This window comes from Kryptolebias marmoratus, linkage group LG3 (genome assembly GCF_001649575.2).
Source record: "Kryptolebias marmoratus isolate JLee-2015 linkage group LG3, ASM164957v2, whole genome shotgun sequence".
NCBI lineage: Eukaryota > Metazoa > Chordata > Actinopteri > Cyprinodontiformes > Rivulidae > Kryptolebias > Kryptolebias marmoratus.
The window spans coordinates 878,196-905,202 of record NC_051432.1 but is presented as its reverse complement, the minus strand read 5'-3'; the positions used below and the strand labels follow the sequence as shown (position 1 = coordinate 905,202).

The 27,007-nt window shown below is 37.3% G+C and overlaps 1 protein-coding gene across 1 annotated transcript in view; it reads right to left on the bottom strand.

Annotated features, from left to right (window-relative positions):
- The window catches only part of lcor (ligand dependent nuclear receptor corepressor), a 123,832-nt gene that overhangs the window by 51,713 nt on the left and 45,112 nt on the right, over window positions 1-27,007 (bottom strand). Inside the window, exon 2 of the mRNA XM_017435580.3 lies at window positions 6,950-7,015. Coding sequence (XP_017291069.1) covers window positions 6,950-7,015 — 66 coding nt within the window. The remainder of the gene's footprint in view (window positions 1-6,949; window positions 7,016-27,007) is intronic.

Genomic DNA, 27,007 nt, shown 5'->3' with positions numbered 1-27,007 from the left:
TGTAAGTTTTTTAGAGATGTGAAACACGGGTGGTAAATAAGCTACTGTTATTTTCTGCTTGAGAGCTAAGTATATAAAGTGAGAATGTTGAATTGAATTTATATTGATTTATTTAAAAATAAGAAAGTAGTAAAAGTTTTACATCAACCTACTCCTTTACATACAGATAACTTTTTTATGTGGGCCAAAATGAATGACTTAATGAATGAATGAATTCCAAGATGACCGATTAATCGATTAATCGAGAAAATATTCGCCCGATTAATCGATTATTGAAATTATCGTTAGTTGCAGCCCTACTTACTATATAGTATTGCTAAGTGGTACAGTGTAATTATTGCATTGAGTAGGCTGTCAACAGGCAGGAAGGAGGACTGTGATTTAGGATTTTATACTCGTCTCAGAAAACAAGTAAGTGTTGTGTAAGCTGCTACAGAGTAGTGGTTTTAAATGCTCATGGTGTTCATTGTCTTTGACCAATCAGCAGTTTGTGGTGTTTGTACGTTGTTATATATTACCAGCTTTGATTTTTTGTAACATTGACTAAGATCATATCAAAAAAACCACATTAATTAGTTTTGGTTAGTATCAGCCATGTGGGTACAACTTACAAAAGAAAACCAGAAAAACTCAAATAGTTCTGTAACATGTATTGGAAAAGCACCAAATGACATGGGAAAAATATTAGTATGATTTTTTTTATTGATACTGCTATAATCTGGTGTCAGTATGAACAAGATAGGTTAGATAATACATTCTGTTAGTTTTCTGCCTGGTCTCCTTTTTTCCTGCTGTGTGTAAGCTTGTGCATATGAGTAGTGTCCTAATTTATAAATGCAGTCTAAAATGCAGCAGATGACATGTCTGCTTTTCCCAATCATGCTACAATTTCCTCTCAGCTTCCTGTGACACTTCAAGCAGATTTTGTCACTGCTCTCTCTTTGTTCTTTTTTCTATCTTTGTCAGCTGCAGTAATGAAAAGGTCACAGGTGAGCTGTCCTTGAACCCCGTGGTTGTGCATCTTACAAGATCCCTGGGAAGGCACCAATTAGCTCAAGTCCCACTGCTAACTTGACCCCTCACTCTCACTATGGTCCACGTGTGCGTGTGTGGGCAAGTTTGCCTGAATAAAGACAACACTGACGTTGTTTACATGAGGCTTTACGCTTCTGTGGTCCTGGTCAACAGGCGGCCTGTTTGAATGCATTTAATCAGCTTAGTGTTGCGGCGACCTGTTTTTGTAAACGTGTGAATGTTTCATTCATAATGGCGAATATTATTGCAATGTGCATTAAGACGTAAGATTCTAACACAACATTTACATGCAAGACTGTGCATAGAAACAGTCTGAAAATGTACCATTGAGAGCAGAGTAAAAAAATAAATACATCAGTGTACACTGGACTTAGTCCATTCTTTATAAAATTTATTTATATATAGCAACGTGTATGCTATTTATGTACTATTTTGTTGTATTTTGGATGCGACCTGATTGAATAGCAGTATCTACACTACTACACTTTTTTTTTTAACCCGTTTTTCTCCATTTGTGAAAAAACCCTCAGTCTTAATTAAGGCAGGAATAGTAGCAGAAAAATCTGCTGTGTCCAACAGTGAAGATTTTCTATGAGACTTGTGAGACTAAAATTAGAAGATAAATTATCAGTCAGCAGTTTGTAGGAGACAGATCGGACATGAACTGAACACAGGAAACTAAAGACAGAAGGGAGATATACAGTGTGACATTTTCTTCAGTATAGTAGGCTTTTATTTCTATAAATCTACATTTAGATCTCCCATAGGTGGGTCTTATTTAACTAATTATGTGGCGCCCGAAAGTATGAGGCTGTGCTAGCTCGATGGTTAGTGTCGCTAACTTGTAATCTCGCCTTAATCAAGTCTTGGTCGTATGTTAGAAATTTAAAGCAAAAGGAGTAATACATTCCGGCATGACTTCTTTAGTTTCACACAGAGGTGTGGAAGGAGTCTGTTTTATTGGTTTTGGCTATTGTTTTTATGATTCAAGATACAACCTTGAGCTGTGGGAGGAAGAAAAAAGAAGACAATTTTGTACAGAAAACACAACAAAATAAAAACTAAGCAACATATATCCTGTCTGTCTTCACACAAAATGTAACGCAAATTTTAAAATTTGTGTGGTTAGTGATTCAGGAAATTAATGTCCGCCACACTAATATTTATAATCAGAACCCGTTACTGGATCACACTTTAGTTGATAATGACATTCCAAATGGATGTCTACAATCAAAATAAAAGTTATTTGATTTTTCATGATGGACAACTAAAAAAAAAAGATGCTGGAGTACATATGACCACTTTTCTTTCTCAATAAGCTCTTTACCGATACATAGAACCAAAAGGAAGGCTGGGAATGTGGGAACCCCACAAACAGACTAAGATGAGTACCATGTATGGCAAAACAACTTAATAACAATTTATTTTTTTCAAGTCATAAAATGCAGCTTTTATGTCTGTTTGAATTGATAGTGGCATGGGTGTGTGTGTGAGGTTTCACTGCCTCTGTGACTGAGCATGTGTCAGCTTTACTTGTGTGTGTGTATACATATGGAAGTGTAATGCACGACTGAAAATGACATGCCCGAAATATTCTAAAAATGCCTTAAGTTGGTGGGGGGATGGGTCACATGACTCTGGGACGCCATGTTGACCTTGTTTCTGAGAGAGACAGAGAGAGAGCAAGAGGGAGGAAGCCGAGTGGTTAGTGGTGCAAATCAAATATGGATTTGATTTGCACCACTCTGCACAGGAAGGTGCTGGGCTTGGAAGCTTTGGCTGACTATAACAGATATTGTACCCCCCCACCCACCCACCACCACCACCACCACACACACACACACACACAGTATTGAAAAATCACAAAATTAGATAATTATGCAAACAACGCACAAAAATAAATGACTGGAGGCAAAAAGTGAAGTTCTTTTTGCAATCTGAGGCTCCGAATTAGTGATGGACACTTTCATTCTTTAAAATGACCTTTAATATTTTGTCCAGAAGGTAAAATGTTAGATATAATCCAAAGTCAAAATGATAAAATTTGTGTCAGCCACTTTAAGATTCAAGTGTGTAAAAATAATAAAAACAACAAAGAAAGAAAATACTGTATTATAACAAATACATCCTAACTATTATCTATTTAATTGTCAGAACAAACTGTATTGTAGTTCTTAACTGAAAATTAACTACAATTTATTTTCTATTATTTTTATTTGTCCTTCCACACAGAGGAAGAGCAGTTGTCAAAGACAAAAGAGAAGGAACCAGCTGGTTTGGATACTGTTTTGAGGAAGGTTTAAAGTACACATTTTTAAAACTGGAGCATCATCAAGAAAACAAAAAGGTGACAAAGTGAATTTAAGGTAGGTGATGGTAGAAAGCAAGGATAAACTCTGTTATGGCTTTTCTAAGGAACAAACTTGCCCATAAAGACCAAAAGTCTTTGTGCTAATCTTGAAATCATTTGTTGCTCCTCAGCAGACAATTCAGCCAACTGATAAAGATAAAATTTGACGCTACATAGTCGAAAGATGACGTTTAAGATGGTCACAGTGCAAAACCACCACTAGATGTCGGAAATTGTTACATAGTGGCTCTTTAAGTGGATTGTATTTTCTGCACTATAGGACGCACTAGATTATAAGGCGCACTGTCAATAAATGGTCCATTTTCAAACTTTTGTCATATATAAGGTGCACCAGACTACAAGGCGCATTAAGCAAAAACAAAACAGCCCCGTCTTTTTAGAGACACACTAACTGCTCTCAGGTGAGAATCGGTGCCAGCACGTAGCACAACTGCTGCTGTCTGAGAGCACTGACAGGTGTGCGGTGGCTGCCCTGGTGGTGAAGAAACAGGGTTAACTTAAAGGCACTGTATTTTTTTTTTTGAAAGCTAAGAGGCAAGAGATGTCTTCCTCATCGTCCAGTGATGCGGACAGTATGCGCGGAGTACGCAGGAGTATGTGGGGGCCTAATGCTGCAAGTGGTGTGGCTTTGTAGTTTACCAAAGTTGTACTAAAACATTACGACTTCTTACATATATAAGGCGTTCCAGATTATAAGGCGCACTGTGGTTTTTTGAGAAAATTGAAGGCCTTTAAGTGCGCCTTATATACTGGAAAATACGGAAGAAGCCACTAGTCATCAAGCTTAATAAAACGACACGAGTGAAGAAACTTTGCATCACTGCCACTAAAAAAAAAAGTTGGAAGGAGAACTAGAAGTTTTTATTCACACTGGATGGATTCTTATATGTTCATTCTTCCTGTGGAGAGTTTAAAACTTATGTGTCTTGTTCATAAACAGAAGCAATTGGTAAATTCTACAACATAAAGAACAACTTTAAAATTTAACACAAATTATTTGGGCAGTTGTTACCACTAAATCTGACCTGGGGCACAGAAAATAATCTATAAATCCAGTCTGACAGATCCACTCACTGACTGTTCAGCAACAGACCTTGATAACATGAATAGATTTTTTTAAGTGATAGTCATGCTGGACAGTTAAGATAAAAATCCTTAACAACTCAAGGATTGATGAAGAGTACATGGCCAGAGGTTTTATGATAACTGCTATTTACATGTAATACATAAAAAAGGGAAAACAAAAAATTTGATTGTTTTTCAAAAGACAAGTCTTGTTACATGTCTATTTCTTAAGTTCTTTACTTTATTATATACATTATATATAAATTTTTACTTCCTGTGTACCTTTGCTCAAGAAAATGTTCACAAGGTGGAATAGCTGTATTTTAATTGAAGACCACTGTTCTAAAGCTCTTTTTACAAAACAATTCTTCAATACAGCCACATAGACCATTTTTAAGCCTGCTCTAGCTCTTCATGGCCATGGAGAAGGACTTTTGATTTGCCTCATGGAGGTTTTCCCTCAGAAAGGGAAAGCTCGCACTGTTGCAGGCCATGCTTGGTCTGAGTGGGGAACTGCTGACCCAGACTGGGAATATTGTTGTGCGATGGAAGGAGCACTTCAAGAATCTCCGTAATCCACCATGTCCACCTTTGAGGAAGCAGAGTTTAAACACTCAGGGAAAGACAAGTTCATTACCATGGCAGAGGTCACCAAGGTAGTCAAAAAGCTACTCAGTGGCAGGGCACCAGAGGTGGACGAGATTTGCCTTGAATTGCTGAAGGCTCTAGATGTTGTTGTGCTTTCATGGTTAACACGTCTCCTCAATGTCGCATGGAGGACTGGGACAATGCCTGCAGAGTGGCAGACTGGGGTGGTGGTTCCCATTTTTAAACAGGGAGACCAGAGAGTGTGCTCCAACTATTGAAGGATCACACTTCTCAGCCTCCCCAGGAAAGTTTACTCTAGAGTGCTGAAAGGGAGGCTCCAACCGATTGTCGAACCATGGATCCATGCGGACAGCGTGGCTTTAGTCCTGGTCGTTGAACAGTGGACCAGAGCTTCACCCTTGTGAGGTTCTTAAGGGGGTCTGGGGAGTTTGTCTCTCCAGTCTACATGCGTTTTGTAGATTTGAAGAAGGCTTATGGCCATGGTCCCCGAGGCATTCTATGGGAGGGGTGCCAGTTGAGCTGGTTCTGGCATCTGGTTAGGATGCCTTCTGGTTGCCTCCCTTTGGAGATTTTTCAGGAATGTCCCACTGGGAAGAGACCTCGGGGCAGACCCAGGGAGGGAGGGATTATGTATCCTCTCTGGCCTGGGAACACCTTGAGATCCTCCAGGAGGAGCTGGAGAAAGGGATGTTTGGGTTTCTCTCCTGGACATGTTGCCTCCGTGACTCAATCAAGGATAAGTAGTAGAAGATGGATGAATAGCTGTTGTATAAATCACCAATCAAACCATCCCTGTCCCCTGATGACATGGGAAGTCATTAATGAAGCTGACATCGTAAAGATAAAGGAGGCTTGGAGTTATTCCTTCCATAAATAATAGCAATGGCAAGAAGGCGTTTTAATCCTAGCTTGAAGTGTTTAGTTAGAGATGCTCAGGATTGGGAGGCCCTTTTAAAACTACATTTTTTTATTGTTACTATCAAAATACAACTAAAATTCAACAACAGGTTTCTGGAGTCATAAAGATCAAAGTTCAGTGACATATCCACCTTTGATTTGGAAGCTGAATCTAAAAAACAGCCACAGCTTGACAACTGCAAAGACATCTAATACTGAAAAAGATCAGACACCTGTTATGTTGTTGGTCATTCTCTGATGATGAATCCATTTTAGACTCTTTCCACTGTGATTAGCTATTCACCAGTTCCTCATGCATCAAAACCGTCTCTAGCTGGCAGAACTCCGTCACAGAGAGTATTAGAAATTGTTCGGCTCAGCTGGTTCAGGCAGCTGGGTTTTATTCTCCAGCTCTGTTTAACAACACCTGTTTGGTTTGGGCATAAATTAAAGATGGGTATTGTATGAATTAATTATATATTGTTTTGTATTTCAAGTGTTTTTTTTCTTTTGTAGCAGTGTTGGTTTTGTCGGCATGGCGATAAATGTCTTCAGGCTTAACGCAGGAGAGATGCTGGTTTGTTTTTTTATTACTGAATATCCATTCAGTCCCTGACACTGAATAAACACATGGCTAAACTGGTAGGGATCCTGCTGCGTGTGTGATTTAATTTGTTTATTGGTTTCACAGCAAAAATTCAAGTCAATCCACAGAACAGCTCCTTCAGATGGAGAGGATTTCAAGTCCTTCTGTGTTGGCACTTGTAACATAATTTTTTTTTTGTATTGATTTGTTTATTGATGTACTTGTGTATTTCTGCTCAACATCACAGGTTCTGGTCATCAGTTTTATCAAGTAAATTTGTTTTGGTATAAAAGATGGGGGGAAAGTCCTTTAAATTCTGACTTATTTGATTATGATAACTGTAAATGTTAAACCGCTAGACACATCAAATGTTTGTGTGAGCTTACCTTGGAAAAGAGTGATATCTTTGACTAGTCCCGGCCCAAACAAGCCCTCCAAGATGCTTTCAAAGCCTGTAGGATAAAAAAAAGATGAGGATTTTACTAATGTGCTGTTTTTTCAAATGTAATATTTGTGCTAGAAAACTTTCTTTACCATTATTTTATTTTCTTAACAAGAAAACATGATGAGAAAGTATTTCTCCCATGGGGCATGCACAGTTTCTCACTGTTCATCAAATGACAACAATAACAACAAAAATACAATCAAAAACCAAAACAAACATGGCTTCACTGTATGATTTGTAATTTGAAATTATGACGTGAATTACAGATGTGAGAAAACATTTATTTATTTCAGATTTATGCTAACTTCAAATACAGCAATCGTGATTATTTTTCTACACACAGAAACGTGTACATTCAGACAATGGTTAAAACGTTCTTTCTAGACACACACACACACATAGACACAATGAGGTGAAAGCTTATACACACACAGACACAAACAAATGCTCTTTAGGCACAAAGGCAAACAGAAGCACACTGAAAATTCTACAAAAGATAAGGCTCAGTGAGTGCTTATTGTGCATACACAATAAGTACAAAAGACTTGTACATGCACACAGAAACACACACACATACACTCATGCACACTTTTGTCTTTCTTCCATAGTCTTAAAGCAAATGAGCGCTTTACCTTTAATACACCAAGCTAATGTCACTCACTTTATTATTAACTGTAAATACCCTCAGTCTGCTGTTGCTAAGCAACAGCATATAGAGAAACATAAATACATATTGTAATTTTCAACCTGAGCCCTCCTCCCCCATACCTTTCTTCTCCACCCCCACCCCATCATCCGCTGTTAAATGGAAATGGAGGCCGACAGAAGAGAAACGAAGACAAAGACGTGTGTATATATGTGCGTAAATGTATGCATTTTAATCAGGGAGCAGAAAGGTCAATGGGGCACGCACACACACACTCACAGATAAGTGCACACATAGTTCAAGAGCAGCCACTTCTGAGTGCTAAAGGTGAACGCCCGAGGCCATGGTAGGAATAAACCAGAGCCTGCACAGAAATGTATTTCTCACTTAGAAATCGTTACAATCGTCGTCACGTCACACTTCAGCTTCCACTGCACCAACAGCACTGCGAGCCATGTGTGTGTGTGTGTGTGTGTGTGTGGGTGGGGGTGGGGGCATTTTTATAAGTTTCATACTGACAATGGTAAATGTGCTCAGAATTTGCTGTGTTTCCGTTAGTTTGAAAAAGAAAGACTGTTATTTAGTTTTGCTCTAATGACTACAGGATATGAGACAATTAAATCCCATTAGAGCCATGATGATGATGACGACGATGATTATGATGCTGAAACAAGCTTTGCTGTTTGACTCTCCTTAAATGAAAAGGTTAGAATACAGTGCCGTCTGTCAGTTTGAAAATGAAGTGAAATTTTGTTTAAACAAAGTCAAAATTTAAACCAGCTGATAGCGTTTATTACGTAAAAATGGAAAACATCTTGTAAGTCAGCATATCTACAGTTTCATTTAATGATATAATATTTATTTGAGAGATTTATTTTACCTAACACAAATGGAAATTATTATTTTTGGACAATCTTCATTCAGGCTAGGATAACATCTAGTCACACAAGTGGTAGTTTCTTCTCCACCAGCCTAGGTAGTGAACTTCAATCAGCAATTTCAAAATATTTTCACTGAAATAACCATGTAATGCAAGGTGAGGGTGGTCAGTTAAAAAATATAAAAAAAATTTGTATAAACTGCTGTGACATTTTGGAGATTGGAGCTGTTTTAGGACTGCAACAATCCACTTTGGACTAGCCGTTTGCTCATCAGTCCAGGCAGACTTAAACTATTTATTCAAACTGAGCTTGTTCAAAAAGTTATCAACAACAGGTAAGATATAAATTGTTCATAATATTTGCACCAAACCCACTTCAAAATATCTTTACCTTGGCAGTGTTTTAATAATATGTTTGCTACAAACCAATGAACAGAGTCACTCATGTGAGGTGTGTGTGAGCATATGAGAGAAAGATGAATTCAGAAAAACTCTTTCACATTTCTCAAATTTGCAGAGCGCTGCATATGATGGAGAACACCCATACACACACACACACACATAACAAGTTCCCCTAAACCTGCACATTCAAAATTCGTGCAACCTACAAAGACAGCTTTGATAACAAAAAAACTAAAGCTTCAAAGAGTTTTCAAAAGCCTGCTCTTCAGCTGCACACAGATACAACTTTCCTTTCAAGTTAGGGAAGCAATTGGGGTTTTAGTGCTGAAATTGGCTCTGAAAGTTACATGGCCCCACATTATTTGACCAATAGGATGGTGAGTGCTCAGTCTGCCACGAACTCTTCTTCAGCAGCTTCCCAAATAGAGTAGAAGTCCCCCCTTCCCCCTTCCCCCTTCCCCATGAGACCAAAGCTGTGATTGGGCAAATGAGATTGAGGGATATGATTGGTTAGATAAGATAAAAAAGTGATGACAAAGTCTCTTGGGCCACGGGCAAAAAGCTCCAGAAATGTAGGCCAGTTTGGGAACACACTCGGGCCCAAAAGCATTTACACTTGACATGGTAAAGACAGACCACACACACACAAACACACACACACACATATATTGCGGCAACTGGGATTCTGACAGTATATTGCAATGCAAAATGCACATGAATATATATATATATATATATATATATTTTTTTTTTTTTTTGCACACATATAGAAGTGGTCTCTGAAAGCTCCACTGTGTCACCTCTTTTATTTCTCACAGTTCAGCATCAAAGCCAAGAGCAGCAAACTTAACAAAATCAACACACACAAGAATACACACAAAATAATGACACATAAATGCTTCGGAGGAAAGAGTCACATGACACAAATTTGATCTATGTGCATCAGAGAGGACGAATAACCAACTACTAACTTAGAAATATGTGGATGTTTGAAAAGACCTCTGACCAAGAATCAGCTGAAGCCTCAGAATGAGTGTGTGCTAAAAAAAACAAATAAATTAAAAAAAAAACAATCTACCAACAGTACTATCCTAGACCTAGCAAGCACAGAACAGCGTAATAAACATGGCAATTTTTAAGAAGCTCACACATGCAAAAAAAAAGGCAGAAACCTTTTTATTGGTACACACATAACGTTTAGAACACTCCAAGGTAAAACTGCTCTTTTGATCCACAATTTGAAGGAGCACTGGAAGAGTAGTCTTTAATTTTATCCTCATATAGTTTTCACACAACTAAAACAAGCATATACTGCGTGTTAACCATGTAAAAGTGGCAGGCATTAACAAAAGAAGCAGAGAAAAGAAGAAATCAGTGGGGCCCTATGATTTCTGCCATGTAGAAAACTTGGTCAACATTGCAGAATTGAACGTTAAAAATTAAATCCACTGTACAACCTGAAATGGGCGAACAAATTACAGAGGAGGGCAAATTACAGAGAGTGGAGGCAAATAGGGCTGTCGCAGGCATCTAGACGGCATATTAAACACCAAGAGCAAAGTTTATAGCAGAACAATATCTGGAGGAGAACAACATTACAGTGAGTTTTGTCAGCACACGACTGACTGGAACTGAAAGAACTGAGTCAAAGTCAGAGCAGGACAAAGAGGAGGTGAGCTAGCAGTAACTTTACCTCAGTTAACATGTCCACATGAAAACATATCAGCAGAAATTAGAGTTTATTAAATATTTTGTAGCTGCATGGGCAGAAGAAGATATTCACTGAGAAAAAAATAATCATTAGCTTTAGTCAAAGCCTTCGTGTTGTAGCAGGTAGAAGGTATTCACCAGAAAATTTAAATGGTTTACTTTCTGCTGTAGTTTTGTTCAAACATTCATAACATTTTAGATATTTCTTATTTACTTACTGAAACTATATTAATACACCATATATTAATAGGACACGTTTTAGGTGAGAAAAGTTGGTAAGATCATAAAACGTGGAATTACATAAAAATAAAAAAATAATACAGAATATTGAAAAATATAAACGAAAACTGAAAAACAAACAAACAAAAAGAGATTTTATAAGGCCCTAAATTTTTCTGTCATAAGGCGTGGAGACGGAGGTGAACCCAGTGCAGACTCATGTTTAAAAATAAAACTAATTTATTAAAGCAAAATATAACAAAAACAAAAGGCTGACTTGACAGCAAAAACAACTATAACTAAATTACAAAAAGCAACACAAGGCATGGAGGAACGAGAAACACAACAAGCTTAACAAAATGGAATGAAATGACCCAGTGAGGAGTGAAGAACAGAGACCGGTTTTAAAAGACTTGAGGGAGGGATGAATATTGGCTGCAGCTGTGACACAACAAGGAACAGGTGAGGTGGGCGTGGCAGGCATGAACCGGAAAACTACTGGGGAGGTGAAAGTGACAAGAGATGAACACAAATCCAAAAGACAAACAAAGCAGAACAAGAAATACAAAACCACCAAACAAAACACCAAAACTATGACATATTTCCTTTTTTGCATCCTGTTTATGGAGAGCTTTTCAGGAAGAGGCTGGGGAATCTGAGAATTACAGATTGTCAACTAACCTTATCAGGCTTGTCAGTTTTTTTTTCCCAGAGAAATCATATTATTCTTATCAATAAATGAATAACTGCACAGTTCAGATATGCACAAAATGATAAAGGGAGATATAAGGTTTACTGGATGCACGTCTTACAAATGGACTGCAGTAAATGAATGAAGCAACATCATGGCTTCAGGGAAATCCAACCAGTGTTGCTCTGAAACATTTAAAATAATAAATTAATTAATTAATACACTCCCGATGTTGTTGCTACAGTGCTTTGGAGTCCGTTGAGAGCTGCAAAGCTGCTCAAAAATTCCCAAAGCGTACGCTTGTCAAATCAAAGCAGGCACACACACAAACACTTGCACGCATGTCAAGAAGGTGCATCTCATCCATTCCTTACAGCTGCACAGAGAAACTTAACACTAAAGGAAACAGTGCAATCAATCTGAGTTCAGCAAGAGAGGAGAGGGAGGGAAGGCAAACAGGGACGCAGAGATGCACCGCAGAGAAACTCGTGTTTGGTTTTCTTGTGACCAGTGAACATAAGTTGTGTGTAGTGCTGCAACAGCATTAATAATTTAGTATGACTAAAGGCCGTAGAAGTGTGCTTCCTGCCTGGTCCTGATCAAATCAATACCTAATTAACCCTAACAGGGGATCAGGGTTAACGAAGGCTATAGGCTTAGGTTTCTCAGAACTGGTTCTTAAGAAAGACGGACCGACTTAATCTGAAATCCAAGTTTGATCTGATCAGTGGAAGTTGGAGCGAAAGGTTAATGGACACAGATACAGATAAAGACAAACAGATTCAAAATTACAACCCCGACAAACAAACTCAAAGATCTCTTAAGTTTTGAAGGGTGCCGATGCAGCTGCTGCCCAGGAGAACTTTGTAATAAATTAAGCTTACAAAAATGAGAACCAGATGGAAAGAAATGTCAAAGCTGCTGCCAGTGGCTCATTGTGGTCACCATGGTACTGTGTCTCAACTGTGTCTCTCACTCCCTGACTGCTGAGTTAATGAGAGGCAGACAAAAAGCAGCCTGAAAGTAAGTTTCAAACAAACATGGACTGCAAAAACTATAAGCCAGATTTTATAAATTTTTAAACTGTGAGCAGAATGATGTTTCTGCTGAATGATGTTTCTGAGCTCCAAAAAAGGGCTGGATGTTCATTTTGCCAAACTCAAATTGTTGAGTATGTGGACACTTTTGTTAACCTTGTTTTTTATGTTTTGTTTTTGTTTTTTTTTTTTCAAATTCCATCTACACCGTACAATGTACAGCTACCAAAAGTCATTGCACACAATTACTGATCGAGCCATACTTCTGATGTATTTTCTGTATTGGGTTTTCTAAAACTGCGAGGAGTTGCAAATTGAAAATCATGACAGAAATGAAAGAGTAGTGGGCAAAAAAATAAAAAAGGTGTTTCAGTAAGCAGTGAGGCTCCCTTAATAAGGCTTCCTAACTATCCTTTTTGTGAACAGCCATCAGAAAAAGTATAAAGCAACAGCTGTCATCAGAATGTGTTGATTGCTGGAATTCTCTGAAAAGTTTTCAGCTTTTTAAAAATGTTTTCTTTCATATTTTATTTTCCAGACATTTCTGTTGCTCTATTAGGTAACCTTGCAAAAAAAGCCTTTTTTGCAAAGAACTGATATTGTCTGAGCTTGAATGTCTGACTTATATTTCTTTCAGTCACAGCAGCAAACACCATGCTTTATTTCACTTCGCTGTTGTTAGACTTATTTTACTAGATTTAAAAATATTTCGCAATCCATTAGAGTCACTTTTTTTCTTTAGTCTAAAAGTAACCAAAGACATTTAGTCATTTTTGGACAAACGGCTTTCAATGCTTCAAAGCACAACTCAATTCACACTTTGGCCCTAAACCTAACCCCTAACCCAAAAATGGTGTTTGAACATACATACAGTGGGCTTTGGTCCCCAAAAGTAGCAGTGGTTCCTGACAAGTTGGTGTGCATAGGAGAAATGGTCCTAAAAGGTTAACAAAAACAAACACACACACACATTGTATGGTGCAGACCTCTCTGATCATTCTGATCTTCACTCTCTGTACCAGAGCAGTTCCAATTAGCTGTAGCAATTACCAAAGGGGTTGGTGTAAAAATAACATAATTCCATGCAACAACATTATTCTTTGGAACTCTGTGCACTTTGACACTGATTATAACCTCCACACAGCAAAACATGTAATCCGCTCTGAAGACAATGATGGACCCGACGAGGTGACTCAGTTTAGGAATGACATGAGGATGTCACACGACAAGTCATCAACCAGAAACGTGAAAAAATAAATGCATTTTATTTCATAAATTTTCTGTGTTTACTGTGATTTGGCTTCTCCTTACAAAGACTAATACAGCATGTCTAATGTGTTGCTGAGTACAGCATGGTCCATCCTTTTTAAGTTACGTTAATATTCGTCAGCGTGGTCAACATTGTTAGGGCTGCCATTTTGACACACTATCCAAAGGATTATAAACAGTCCAGATACATCCTGCAGTGTGAAAACATCATTCCAACAGGAAGGCAACAAGTATGAAGTGTTCCCAAATAAAAACCTTTCTAATCATACTGACACAGAAAACTTCAGTTTATTATAGGCTAAACACATACCAAGTCTGGATTTTCTTGTGTTAAAAAACAAATAAAGCGTCATGATATATCTGTCATAATTTTTTGAAACAGGTTCAAACAGATATTTTTTAAAACAGGTTTTCTGCATATAATATATTTAAATGTATTTTTTCCAAGAGTTGCTTGAGTAATTATCCAAACATCAATAACTAAGGGCAAATAACAGCAGTAGCAGCAAGTTGTATCACTTCTGGTGCAGTCTGGGGCCTGCTTACATTACATCTCAGCTTTAAAAGCTCAACTCCACACTCTCTATTTCTGAATTGAGAAAGCTCCTCGGCTGAGAAGCGAAACATCTTCAACTACAGAATAGAAGTCCAGTTGTTTTTGTTTTTTAACCTTTTTTGAATTTACCATGACCCGGGTGACTGAGAATCTACACTAGCACACTGGGGACACGTCCTTCAGGAATTTTGTAAGCTTTCTGCTGAAATAATCTTGTAATGTGAAATTTACAGCAACATAAAAATTTAAGCAACAGTATTTGCTTGAACCACTGTGACATTTTGAAAATTGGAGTTGTTTTAAGACCACAGAAATCCACTTTGATCTCTGCCACATTCTGACAAGCTGTTAACTCATCAATCTTCGGACTGAGCTCTATTTCTCCAATCGGAGGCAGTTCAAAGCTATCTAGAAGTGATATGATGGTAATAGCACAACACTTGAAACATAATTTAATAAATAATACAAGAATACTTACATCTTGAGCAAAAAAATTCAGAAAAGCTCTTTCATCCAAAAGGTTAGGTTATGCTTACACTGCAGGCAAAAGTGGTCCAAAATTTTTTTATGACACTCTGAATGTGACAAATCTGTTTTTTTTTTTTTCCAAATCAGGTCAGTTTCATATATAGTACTAAATCAGATACATATCTGATGTTTTTCAGAGTGACCTCAGTCTGAACAGTCACATTGCATTTCTTCAGACTTTTACATCATTGAAGTAGAGTTGTGTGGATCAATCCTAATATTGATTTATCAATACAAACATCATGCAGTTTAAAGCTCAGAACTCTGCACGTCTTCAGCTACAGAAAAGAAATCCAGTTGCTGCTTTTTAAAAACATTTGGATCTGGATGACTGAGAATCTACACCAACATATGATACCAATGTTGGTGTTGGATCGTATCAATACTGGCGTGATGGGATCAATACCTGAGTTTGTTTCTACTTTAAGTAGGTGAGTTAACTGGACTTTGTGTCGCTGACTTTTACACTGATATCCTGTAAAAGTCAGCCTAACATCGGACCTGGGTAGTATGTTTGATCATCTGTCATGTGTGTGCCTTTCAAATTAAGTTTTGTAAAGTGAAAGAAAATCCCGATGGGGCCATAAAAATGTTAATGTAGGATTAGCAGGAGTTGAACTAAGCTGAGTTTTAGGTTGTTCACTTTGTGACGACTATAATCCCCAAACATGTGCTGCTCAGTCAAACACACTGTATGATGCTTAACTTAGAAGTAGAGATGATTTTAAGGCTTCATTTTAGCTGTATGTGAAGTATATTTATTTTTACAATAATTTTTATCTTTTCTGACATGTATCTCTGTATTTCAGACCATTTCTTATCATGCTTTGGATTTATGTGATGTGAGAACTCAAAGAAGTAGAACAAAGAGATAGCAGTGATTCATAAAGATCTCTGCTGAAGGAAGATCAACTAAAACCTTTTCTTCTCTCAGCAGGAAAACAAACTTCAGTGGAACAGTGGAATGATTTCTGTGTCTGTGCAAGAACATATACAAATACAAAAGCTTGTTTAATAAGAAGCACATCCACCTCTGGCACGGTATGTGCATTGTGTGTGTGTGTATGTGTGTGTGTGTGTGTGTGTGTGTGTGTGTGTGTGTGTGTGTGTGTGTGTGTGTGTGTGTATGCAAACACGTATGAGCATGTATTTGTGTTTGTGTATGTGTGGGAGTGTGTCAAGGAGACTGAAGAGGAAAATGAACAAAGCAAATATGTGCACGATTGGCCTAAGGCGTGGTAGAACGCAGATACTCAAACAAGCACAGAAATGAAAAAAAAAAAGCACATGACCAACCAAAAGACCATGGTGTGTCGATTCAATCTGACTGCTTTTTGACAAACAAAATACTTAATATCAGCTCAACTCAATTTCTCAAAAGTATCCGATGACAAGCTTATAGGAGGGAGATGTGTGCAACTAGCACACTAACGCCACAAGCACAACCAGTATTCTTAAGAAAAAAAATTGCAAATCATCAAATTCAGAACACACTCTGTCACAATATAGATTTTAGGTTGGACAGTGTTCTTTTTAAAAATTCCAACATGGTCATGACTTGGAAAACAAAAGGAGAAAGAAAAAATAGGTTGAGGTCTCTGATTGGTTGACAGATCACCTCCTTATATTAAACAGCAAATGACTAGATATGTAGAGCAAATTTCTCCCTGCTTCCGAAGTACAGACAAATATACTCAATGTGTATATGCATGGCTGAATCAGAAAATGCAAACAGGACAAGGCAAGTTTGGGTCCTTGTTTTCCCCATGATGCACTGGGGCAGGCAGTGGATTTGGGGATATTCGGTGAGGCTGCTCTGAATCTCTGCTGCCTTTTGTTTTCTCCTCATTTCAGCAGCCAACCAAATGTCTCAGTGGGAGGAAGGGAGAAAAAAGGAAAGACTCCAATTAGCCAACTAAATATCTAATTATTTCATTATGTGATGGAGAACAGGAAGGAGGATGACAATGTGCTTCCTTTCATCCTCTGTCCTCCCCTCATGGTGACGACACCTGCAAGTATTTTTTTTTTTTTTTTGCTGCCCAAGAACCTCTGCTGTTGATCTGGAGAATAGAAAGCTTTTTCCTTCGTCATCTTCATTTTTAACCTCTAACAGTAAGATACAGCACCCTCCGTCCTTTGTTCCCGTGATTCTGCATGCACACCCTCTCAGCAGCCTCTCGGATCAAGATGAAACTGAGAAGGAAAGGAGTTGCAGGCGTAAATTAACAAGAAGCTAATTGAAAACAATTAAAGGAAAGATGGGGAGTTGTGCAAATGATGGACTACTTAAATCAGGGGGTGGCTGGGGCTAGATGGATAGTGTTGACTTGCTAAGTATTAAAGAATGGGAGTGGTACTGAGTGTTTTCTGTTATTTTCAGCCAATTACCTTCCTTGTTAGAGTGGGAAACAGTAGGAGTGTGACAGGGTAAAACACACAGGAGCAGACTGGGAATGACAGGCTGCACTGGTGATGAACTGGGACATAGTGCACTCCTTTGTCTTAAATCTTAAAAAAAAAGAATTTAAGTCTCACTCCAAAGTCAGACACTTTAAGATTTTCTTAGACTGTACCTTTTCCAAATCAAATAGCTTTGATGCCTAAACATCACCAATTATTAGTTTTTTACAATCAATCTCCACATTATGCCAGAAAGAGCTGAAAGTCTGCTTAAAAGAATTACATTTGATTTGGGGATAAGAAGCAAACAGTACACTAGAGAACATAAACAAAATTTGGACAAAGGGCAGAAGTTTTTGAAGCAAGCAGTTTGGGGGCCAGCCTTTAATTAATTGTGGTTTTGCAATGGATTGGCGACCTGTCCAGGGTGTACCTGCCTCTCATCCAATGAGTGTTGGATACAGAGACCAGGATTAAGAGAACTAAGATGAATGGATGGATGGATGGATGGATGGATGGATGGATGGATGGATGGATGGATGGATGGATGGATGGATGGATGAACGGACGGATGGACGGGTGGATGGAATATTGAAATTTCTGCTGTCATTTACCTTGCTCTGTTACTTTTCAAATGTGTTAAAAATTTACTACATTTTCATTTTTCATTAAGAAATGTTGTGACTCTTCCTGTGAATTATTGTAATAAATGTGAAAAATAGCAAAAAAAGATTTTTGTTTTCATTTCACATAATTTATTATGTGAAATAAATTAGAGAAACATATTGAACATGATATTTTTAAGTTAAACAATAATAATGCCTGGGGGACAGAACCAAAAGCAGTGCTTTGTTAAAGAACAAGGTTTATTTTGTTAGGCACAACCATAAAAACATTATTTCAAAGACTGACACATCTGCAGTGTATTGCTGTTCAAACTGCAAAACAACTTTATGGCTCTCAAAAGTGTCTGAAACCACTGCTAATCACTGTTCAGCTCATTCATGATAATTAGTTTTGGGCTACTCATTCCACTTTATTAGGTTAGCCTACCATACCTGTGCAGCAATATGTTATTGAAGTGACTTACTAATTTGGAAGTTCAAGTGTCACTACACAGGGCTTAAATTGGGGGGGGTTAAATAACATCTTTACAACATCTAAATAGTTCATTATTATCAAAACTGGACAAAATTTGGTTGAGAGAAAGGTTTTAGACCTCTAAAGACTGCCACTCCTATACTCCAGTAGATGAAATAATAAAGTTGGGGGCAGCTACCAATGTGGGTACATAGCGGGCTGTAAAAAGTACAAAACATGCAGAGGTGTGCAACAAAATAATGGGCACAGCCTAGAATACAATTTTGCAAGTTGTGCACGCAGAAATAGACCATGTTTTCAAAAACTGGCTGCTCAAAAAGCACATAAATGATTCCCTGGTCACTCGGTCACAAACACTCAGAATTCAGTGAGACTGCAGCAAAAAATGTACCTATTTTCCTCTAACTTTGAGTCGCAAACCAGTTGCAGAACAGTGAGATACTACGCTAACCAGCCATGGTCTTTGAGGGTTTAGCTACATGTTTCAGGCCCTGAGTCAGGTTGTGATCATGTGCTCTGATCAAGCCCTCTGATTGGCTAAAACACTGCTATCATTAATCCTTTCTGAGCTGAGCTACATCTGATCCCTGTACTGGTCTTTATGCATTTTATTAATAATTTATTACTCTTTAGATCGGATTGGAATGACATCGAAGGCCAAATATTGCATGAGGGCCACCAGTTGATGGTCACTCCCTTCCACATTCTGTTTACTTAAGTGCTTTTCTACTATCAGGTGAAACTTGCATTTAAAATTACTTTAAAGTTACAAAGTCTGCAGATTTCTTTAAAGTAGAGCTAGTACTATACATGAACATATGAGTCATTGCTACAAAGACATGCATGCTTAATTTTGGGCTCTGTATCTATCTATCTATCTATCTATCTATCTATATTCTATTTTATTTTGTTTTCTTTTTTCATGATAGTTTTTTTTGTCTGTTTATATTTTATGTCTGTTCTGTTTGAAATAAATAAATAAATAAATACATATATATATATATATATATATATATATACATGCATATGCAATCAAATATATTTTTGTAAATCAAACCTAAAATTAAGAAATGTTTTTGTTGTACCATTAAAGCTCTCTGAAGTCAGCTGTGCGACTTAAAAACAAACTGAGTACTTTGGCTTTGTTTACCTGTTTTCAAATGGTGATTATGAAAAAAAGAGAAACTCAATTAAATCCAAGTACAGGTCTGATTAATGTTAGTACTTGATTTATGAACTACTCTCTTTCAGGGTTATTTTAACATTTTTTTGTCATCATGTTTTTTAAAAATATAAATCCTTTTTAATCTAAATGCCTGACAAAATCTGCTCGACCAGACTCTCACTCTTTCAGGTCCTTATAATTAAATCTTAAAAAAAGGACCCTGAAGCTTGTTCTGTGTGTCCTTGCAGTTAAGACACTTCAGGAATAATTAAAAAGAAGACACAAAATTCAGTGTAATTTAATGTAATTTTACTTGATGTCTTAGTTCTGTTTATTGTGACCTCTTGAACAAGAACAACACAGACACAAAGTCAAAAGAATAAATGATAACTATCTCTATTGTTCTATTCTATTCTACTGAATTGTTCATTCTACTATCTTGAAAGAAATTAATTACATTTTTATTAATTTTTGAAGTCTTCTCAGACCTTTGGTCTGACCCTGCCGACATGAAAAACATGCAATCTTCTCTCCTTCTCCCTGAAAAGGCCAAGACTCTCTCTTTTCTATGGCCAACACATGTTCTTCTTCACATGACTGTATACGTCTTTCATTATGCTACAAGGTCGCAAAAATTGATGAGAAAAAAAAAACAAATTAGAAAAAATGAATGTCAAAGAGTGTCAACAATAAAGAACTGAATTGCATTTGGTGTTGGGATGCCTGGAGAGCTGGATAATTTTTTTTTCTTGTTCATAAATGTCTCTAAATCTTTTTCAGACAGAGCAACAAATTATTCATCCCAGAAATGAAAAGAATCTAAATTGTTAGCATGCAGCCGGGGAGGAGCAGATCGTAAAGCCAAAAGAAAAGGTTTTAAACTGTTAGTGAGACAGAGACCTTGGCTTTTAAAGGCCATCTCACTCCACTGCACAGAGGGCCCCCAACATGCACTCCAAATCATTTTCAAAGGGCAACAAATTGCTAGTCTCTGGAAAGAGAAGCTTTTCAGATTAAAGAAGGTAATATACAGCCATACCACTGGCCTTGAATTTAACTTATTTTTCCCTTCTGTTTTTTTGTTTTACACTGTTACACCTCGTATTTGAATCCAATCAATCCTCGTCTTCCACAGACATGCAACACATGACACAACAAAAAGTTCAAAGTGCCCCTAAATATCAGGTTTCATTTGGATACAAAAGAATCCAGAGGGAACATACTATTTTCTGAACCTAAGTAAGACCCCTTCAAACTAGATGACGACCTCACTATGCTCTCAAAGACCTTTTGAACGTGGCTGGATTAAACTAATTTGGAAAACTTCCTTTAGTGCAAAGGCAGACGCTACGATCTTACTACTTATGCTTAGTACGTCCGCCCTAGTAAGACTCCCTCAGACTGCACCAGGATGTAACTATGCACTAGGATATTACGCCACACTAGCATGACACTAACATCCCAAGTATTACATCTGTGCTTGGTTGCTTCTATGAAACTTGTCACAATCATGGTTGTAGTATAGGCATAAGGCCAATGTGGTTAAACCTGCTTCAAATTTGTGATGACCAAACCACATGATCCATTTTTTGTGACTCCACAACAGTTCTACCAAGAGTGCATGAACTGGGAAAAACAACACAAAATGATCATCAATACACCAACTCCACACTCCACCCAGGATATTGGTACCACTCTACCGCAATGATAAACCACAAAGACCTTGCTATGGAAGATTTGTGCATGCTTAAAACTACTGTAAACCTATAAATCTCTATCATGTGTAATGAAGATCCCACTGCATTCCTAATACACACCCAAAGACCTCACCAAGATGCTGCAAAAACCATCCATCATGTGGTGGATGGTTCACATCGTAGTGGGGTCATCAACCAGTGTGAAGGGGGAATTGAGAGCTTTTCTTTCAGTACAAAATTATGTTTTTTTACTGAAAGAGAAAAGAATATGGTTACACATTACTCTCATAGTCACATACACCCTATGAACAAGAAAAAAAATCTTTAACTTGCTTCCCAAGAGTTTGGCAAAGCACCTAGCGACAACTATTCTCAAGCAACTTGTTCAGCTTGGTGACAGAAAATAATTATGGCTTGTGTAATTTCCTGTAATTAATAATGATTAGTATTGAGGAAATAATTGTTTACACAAAGCAACATTTTCCACTGAAGAGTTAGCTGAGATCTTTTTAAAGAGGTACATATTTTGAGGTCTTATCAACATTTCAAGTAACACACCGTCTCAGTCAAAAAGGCAGCTCAAAGTACCAAGAATACAGCTGTGATACTGATTCTGTTTTCCATTTTCTTACAATTGCTTTCTGCTTACACAGTTTTCTATTTCCCAAAGTGTGGGCATTTTTTCTTTTTGTGTTCTTGTATGTTTTTATTCTGCCAGTTTGTCACATTTATATACTCACTGACCGTTTTGTTCTTCTTAGAGCATTCACTCTTGGTAGAACTGTTGTGGAGGTACTTAAAAAGGTTTCACCAAACAGACACCCCATAAAACCCTCTGATGAGATGATTCATCTAACGACAGTCATTTTCTTCTTGCTCATGTGGATGGTACTGAGACAGCTGTTTCTAACCATTTCAATGGACAGTTACTTGTCAGGGTTTAAGACACTGGCAATTTTTTGCCTTGCAGCAAAAAGGTTGCAAGTTCAACACCCTGCTGGGACCTTTCTACATGAGGTTTGCATGTTCTCCCTGTGTCCATAAGACTCGTCCACTTTCTCCTCTCAAAAGCATGCATGTTAGATTAATTATTAATTTTAAATTACACATAGGTATGGGAGTGCATAATTGCTTGTATCTGAGTGGCCCTGTGATGGACAGTAGTGACCTGTCCAGGGCGTACCCACTTCTCGCTCAATGACCACTGGCAATAGGCACCAGTTCCCCATGAACCTGAACAGGACCAAGTAGGTATAGAAAATGAATGGATAAAAGCTGCAAAACTGCATAAAAGCCTTTACAAACTTCCTATTTTCTTTATTTTCCCCTTTGAGGAGATAAAGTGATCTTGCAGTACTGTTCTCCTGTCCTTCTAAAAGTTTTTTTTTCAATTATTTTTTTATTATTTATTTTATTTGATATCAGCTGCTGTTTTATTTATCTTTAGTCCAATCCATGAACCTGACTAGGTAGCATGTCTTTATTGACCAGCCCCTATTTGCAGAAATTGGGAAGCATTCTTCTGGTGTTATTTTCAATAGAGTTGTTTGCTTCGTCACTCTTGAAGGTGCAAAAATTAGTTCAGCCATTGTTAACTAAACATTAACAATGAGTTGTACAACAAACTCAGAGAAAAGATGATGATGTAGCAGTGATTTGGTGGGAGAGAAAATACTTTAGAAATTAGAAGTATTTTAAACATCAAGATCTGATTCTGTCAAACAGCTGTGGAGCTCTGTTCTCTCACAACTACCAAAGAAACAATGAGGCTTTTACTAAAAACTTTACACTTCAAAAATTCACCAAACGATACTGTTTTACGTCCAGTTTTTATGCAGTATTTGTCTATGCTGAGGCCTATGAAACTGTGGTGTAATTAAAATGTCTTTGTCTGTGATTTCAGGTCATTTTCATTAGTAACTGATGACTGATAGATGTAGGATCCTAATACAAGCTGATTGTTGCACTATGACTGCTGAATGTTCCAAAACTTGGATCGATCTTCTTTACAATTTTGTATGTCTGTTAATGACACCACTACTTAAATAGTAATGCACCTCCAAAGGCCTGAAAAGCAGAAGCAGCAAAGTAGGCGGAGCAGCATAAGGTCAATAGGTAGGTAGTCAAGTTCTTAAAAAAGGAAACTGGACGTGTGGGGGCCGGAGGAATGGCAGGCCTAAAAGAAACAATTTACAGCAGATTACCGGAGTCTGAAATTCTTGTTGTGATAAAATGAAAATAATCCAGCAAAAACCAAACACGGTTCCTTTGAGCTGTATCCTCCTCCAGTTTAAATCAGATCTACAGTATGCCCAGAAATAGCTCTTTGGGACTCATCTTGTAGGTGAAAAAAACATTATCCGCTTGTCAGATTGTGCTCTCATTGGCATTTATCTTGAGTTTCAATGTCATTTTTAATGTAAAATGGTTTATAGATGTGTGTTAAATAGAAAAAAAAAAAGAAAATAAAAACACTTCGAAGGACTTTGAGTGCATTAGTTACATAAATTAATTTCTGTAAAAGCACCCAAAGCAGACAGATGAGGTGGTCACTTCAGGACCTTTGCAGGTTGCAGGTCCTGGTTCATTCCCCAAATATCTGGAAGTTCTGTGTGAGGAGCGCCCGTCGCTGTATGAGGCAAAATTTCATCACTGTGGGAAAGTACTGTTGCTGTGGCACACAAGTTAACAATCACATGCTGAATGTCCTTGTTAGCATCAAAGAGCTGTGAAACTAAGATCTTTGTCTGGGTCATTATCTCCTTACTGAGCCTCTCAGTCCAAGCTTCCACTGGTAATTATTATCAAGTACTGTGCAAAGGGAGGTGTGGATTTCATGATTTAAATTACCATTTATTTTAAGACAGCAAAGCATAAAGGATTCACTGTTTGACCATAAAAAATACCCACAACACAAATAAGACCTTCCAAATGGGAAACATCTGGATGTGGATGAAAAACAAACACGAGTGGCATCTAATCTTGTCAGTTGAGCTGATGTCAGAAATGTGTGCTGCATTATCCTGCAGTATTTATAACTACAGCATCATCAGGTCCATCAGTAGTTCCTTCCCAAAAACAACGACACACCGAGCTCCACCTGACCTGCTTCAGACCCAGATCAGTATTCTAACTAAAACATTGCTTTACTGGGATCCAGAACTAGCAGAAAAAAAACCCTGCCCCTTAGCAGGTTGGAACCCTTCACACCGTGTGTCTTCCAGTGAAGCTGCAGCACAACCTGAAACCAACAGAATGTCTTGTTTAAGCCGTCAATAACTTTATTCTCAGGATCAGTTCTTCGAACATAATTTTCTGAAACCAAGAAGCAATCATGAAAAATGTATTTCTGTCATTTTGAAGTGGAGTTCTGTGTAAAAGTTGTGAACAATTAATATCTTACTTGTTGCAAATAGCTCTTTTAATGGCCTCCGTTTAGAGAAATATAGTTTAACTCTGACAGGACTAGTGAGCTAACAGCTAGTCTGAATATACAGTAGCTAAAACCAATGTGGATTGCTACCATCTTAAAACACATTCAATCTCCAAAATTTCCTAGCTGTTTCCTGCCAACACCTTTATGCCACAGTCAGTTATTTACACAAATCTTTGTGGCCATTTGAAAGCAGTGACAGCTAGCTGTATCACTTACAATGCAGCTCTGGGTCACTTTTGGCAGAAATATCTTATTTCTGTTGAAATGACTGTATAATATAAAATTGTTAATGCTGGCATGAAATGCTGAAGATTGGAGCTGGTTGAGAACAGCAAAATTAGCTTTGGAAGTGTCTACTCGGACCATTTTGACAAAATAATAAAAGCTTTTCTGATTGACCCACTCTCAAAGCAGATTTTTCCATTTTCAAACAGCTCTGATTTTCAAAATTTCATTGCAGTTGAAGAAAATGCTTTTATTTAAACCTTTAGAGTGTCATCAACAACAACGGTATTGTAAATGTTTGCATGAACTGCTATAAAATTTATGACATTTGCCATATTTTAGGACAAAAGCAATCCCCTTTGGTTCAGATTAGCCTTTAGCTCATTAGTCTTGTCAGAATTGAACGCTATTTCTCTAAACTGAGGTCCTTGCTATATGCAATAAGCAAAATACTATTGTGCATAACATTTCCACAAAACACCACTTCTAAATAGCCAAAATATCAATATAATATGTACAAAAATGTTTTAGATGCATTTTTAATCTCAAAGGCAAATTTTTCTACTCTTGCAGCTGCACAATAAAATGTTTGATATTTAACCTAAACCTGACTTTCCTTTTAAAACTTGTAGATGTCAGACTGATGAACAGACGGCTCAGCTCCGCTCATACTGCTCTTTGTTTGCAGTTTATCCCCTGACATTAGAACTGGAACATTTTACTCCACACCAACAACTAATGGAGACGTTAATTAAATATGTGACAAATTCCTGCTCCACATCTGATATTTTAAAATTACTGAATAACTAATCTTTTGGCTAAAAAAAAAAATCTCATTAAATCTATCAATCATTTTCTTGCCCCCAAGGGAGTGAAATCTTTCATTTTGGAAGCTCCTGACTTTTTAAAAAGTAATGGTAATTGTGCTCTAAAAGGTACCTCGTAAACTGAACGGGAGTCTATGACGAAATTTACAGAGCTGCCTTAAATCTGTCTTCACAGAATTTCTTTCACTGATGTTCTGGTCACAAGCTGCTACTCTAAAAACAGACACTTAAAATTATCATTTTGCACATTGCTGTCATTTCTGAACAACTAATTAAAGATCTGGAACTGCAACAAAGAAATTCATTTTCACTATATTAACAGTCCCAGGATCCTTCTCACACATTACTGTCATTCCACTGAACCAAAATAAGTTTCTTGAATTCTTTACTTTAAAATAAATCTTCCTGTGAAAAGGACTCGCTCCTGTGAGATAAAGAAGAAAAATAGGAAGTTCAAGGATAAAATGATCCAATCTCTTCCTTTAATGCTTTCATACACAGCAGAACTAACGTGTTTTCCACGACACACTGAAACATTCAGGAGCACCAGACAGTCTCAGCCTCCTGAGTCCTGAGCTTTTGTTTGGTGCGGATTTCTAATTTCTTTAAGGTAGTTGAGAATAGCAAAACTTCATAAACATAAAAACACTGTTTTTAAATAATAAGCAAATACAAATCTAAAAGTTTTTTTTTATTTAAAAAACAATAAACAATAATATTTAAATGCAAGTCTCTTTGAATAAGAACAACAGGTTTAAGTTGTACAGAATAAAAATTTTTGATGTAGAACCAATGTCCTTATATTAGAATATAGGGTCTCAGGAGGTTATATGAATATACATTTTTTTATAAATCTGAATTTAAAAAAAGAGGAAGACAAGCTTCATTGAGTTGAGTAATGACTACATTGTTCTCAATTAGTAATTTCAGCTGGAAAATAATAAAAATACAATGCATAAGATGATTCCTTTACTCTCATTTTATAGTATTTTTCAAACAGTCTAAATAAGACAACAGTATAATAAAACTGAGATTCTGTTACGGCTTATGCTTTCAGTGTGCCAGCCTAAGATAGTCAGTGGCCTGTATGCCCATTAGAAACGTTCTGGCGGGCCCCTGGAAACATGGCAGGAAGTTAGACTTCAGAACAAGTAAAACAATGACTTATCAGAAAGAAAAAGTACATCAGCGGGCTCAGAATCCTCCT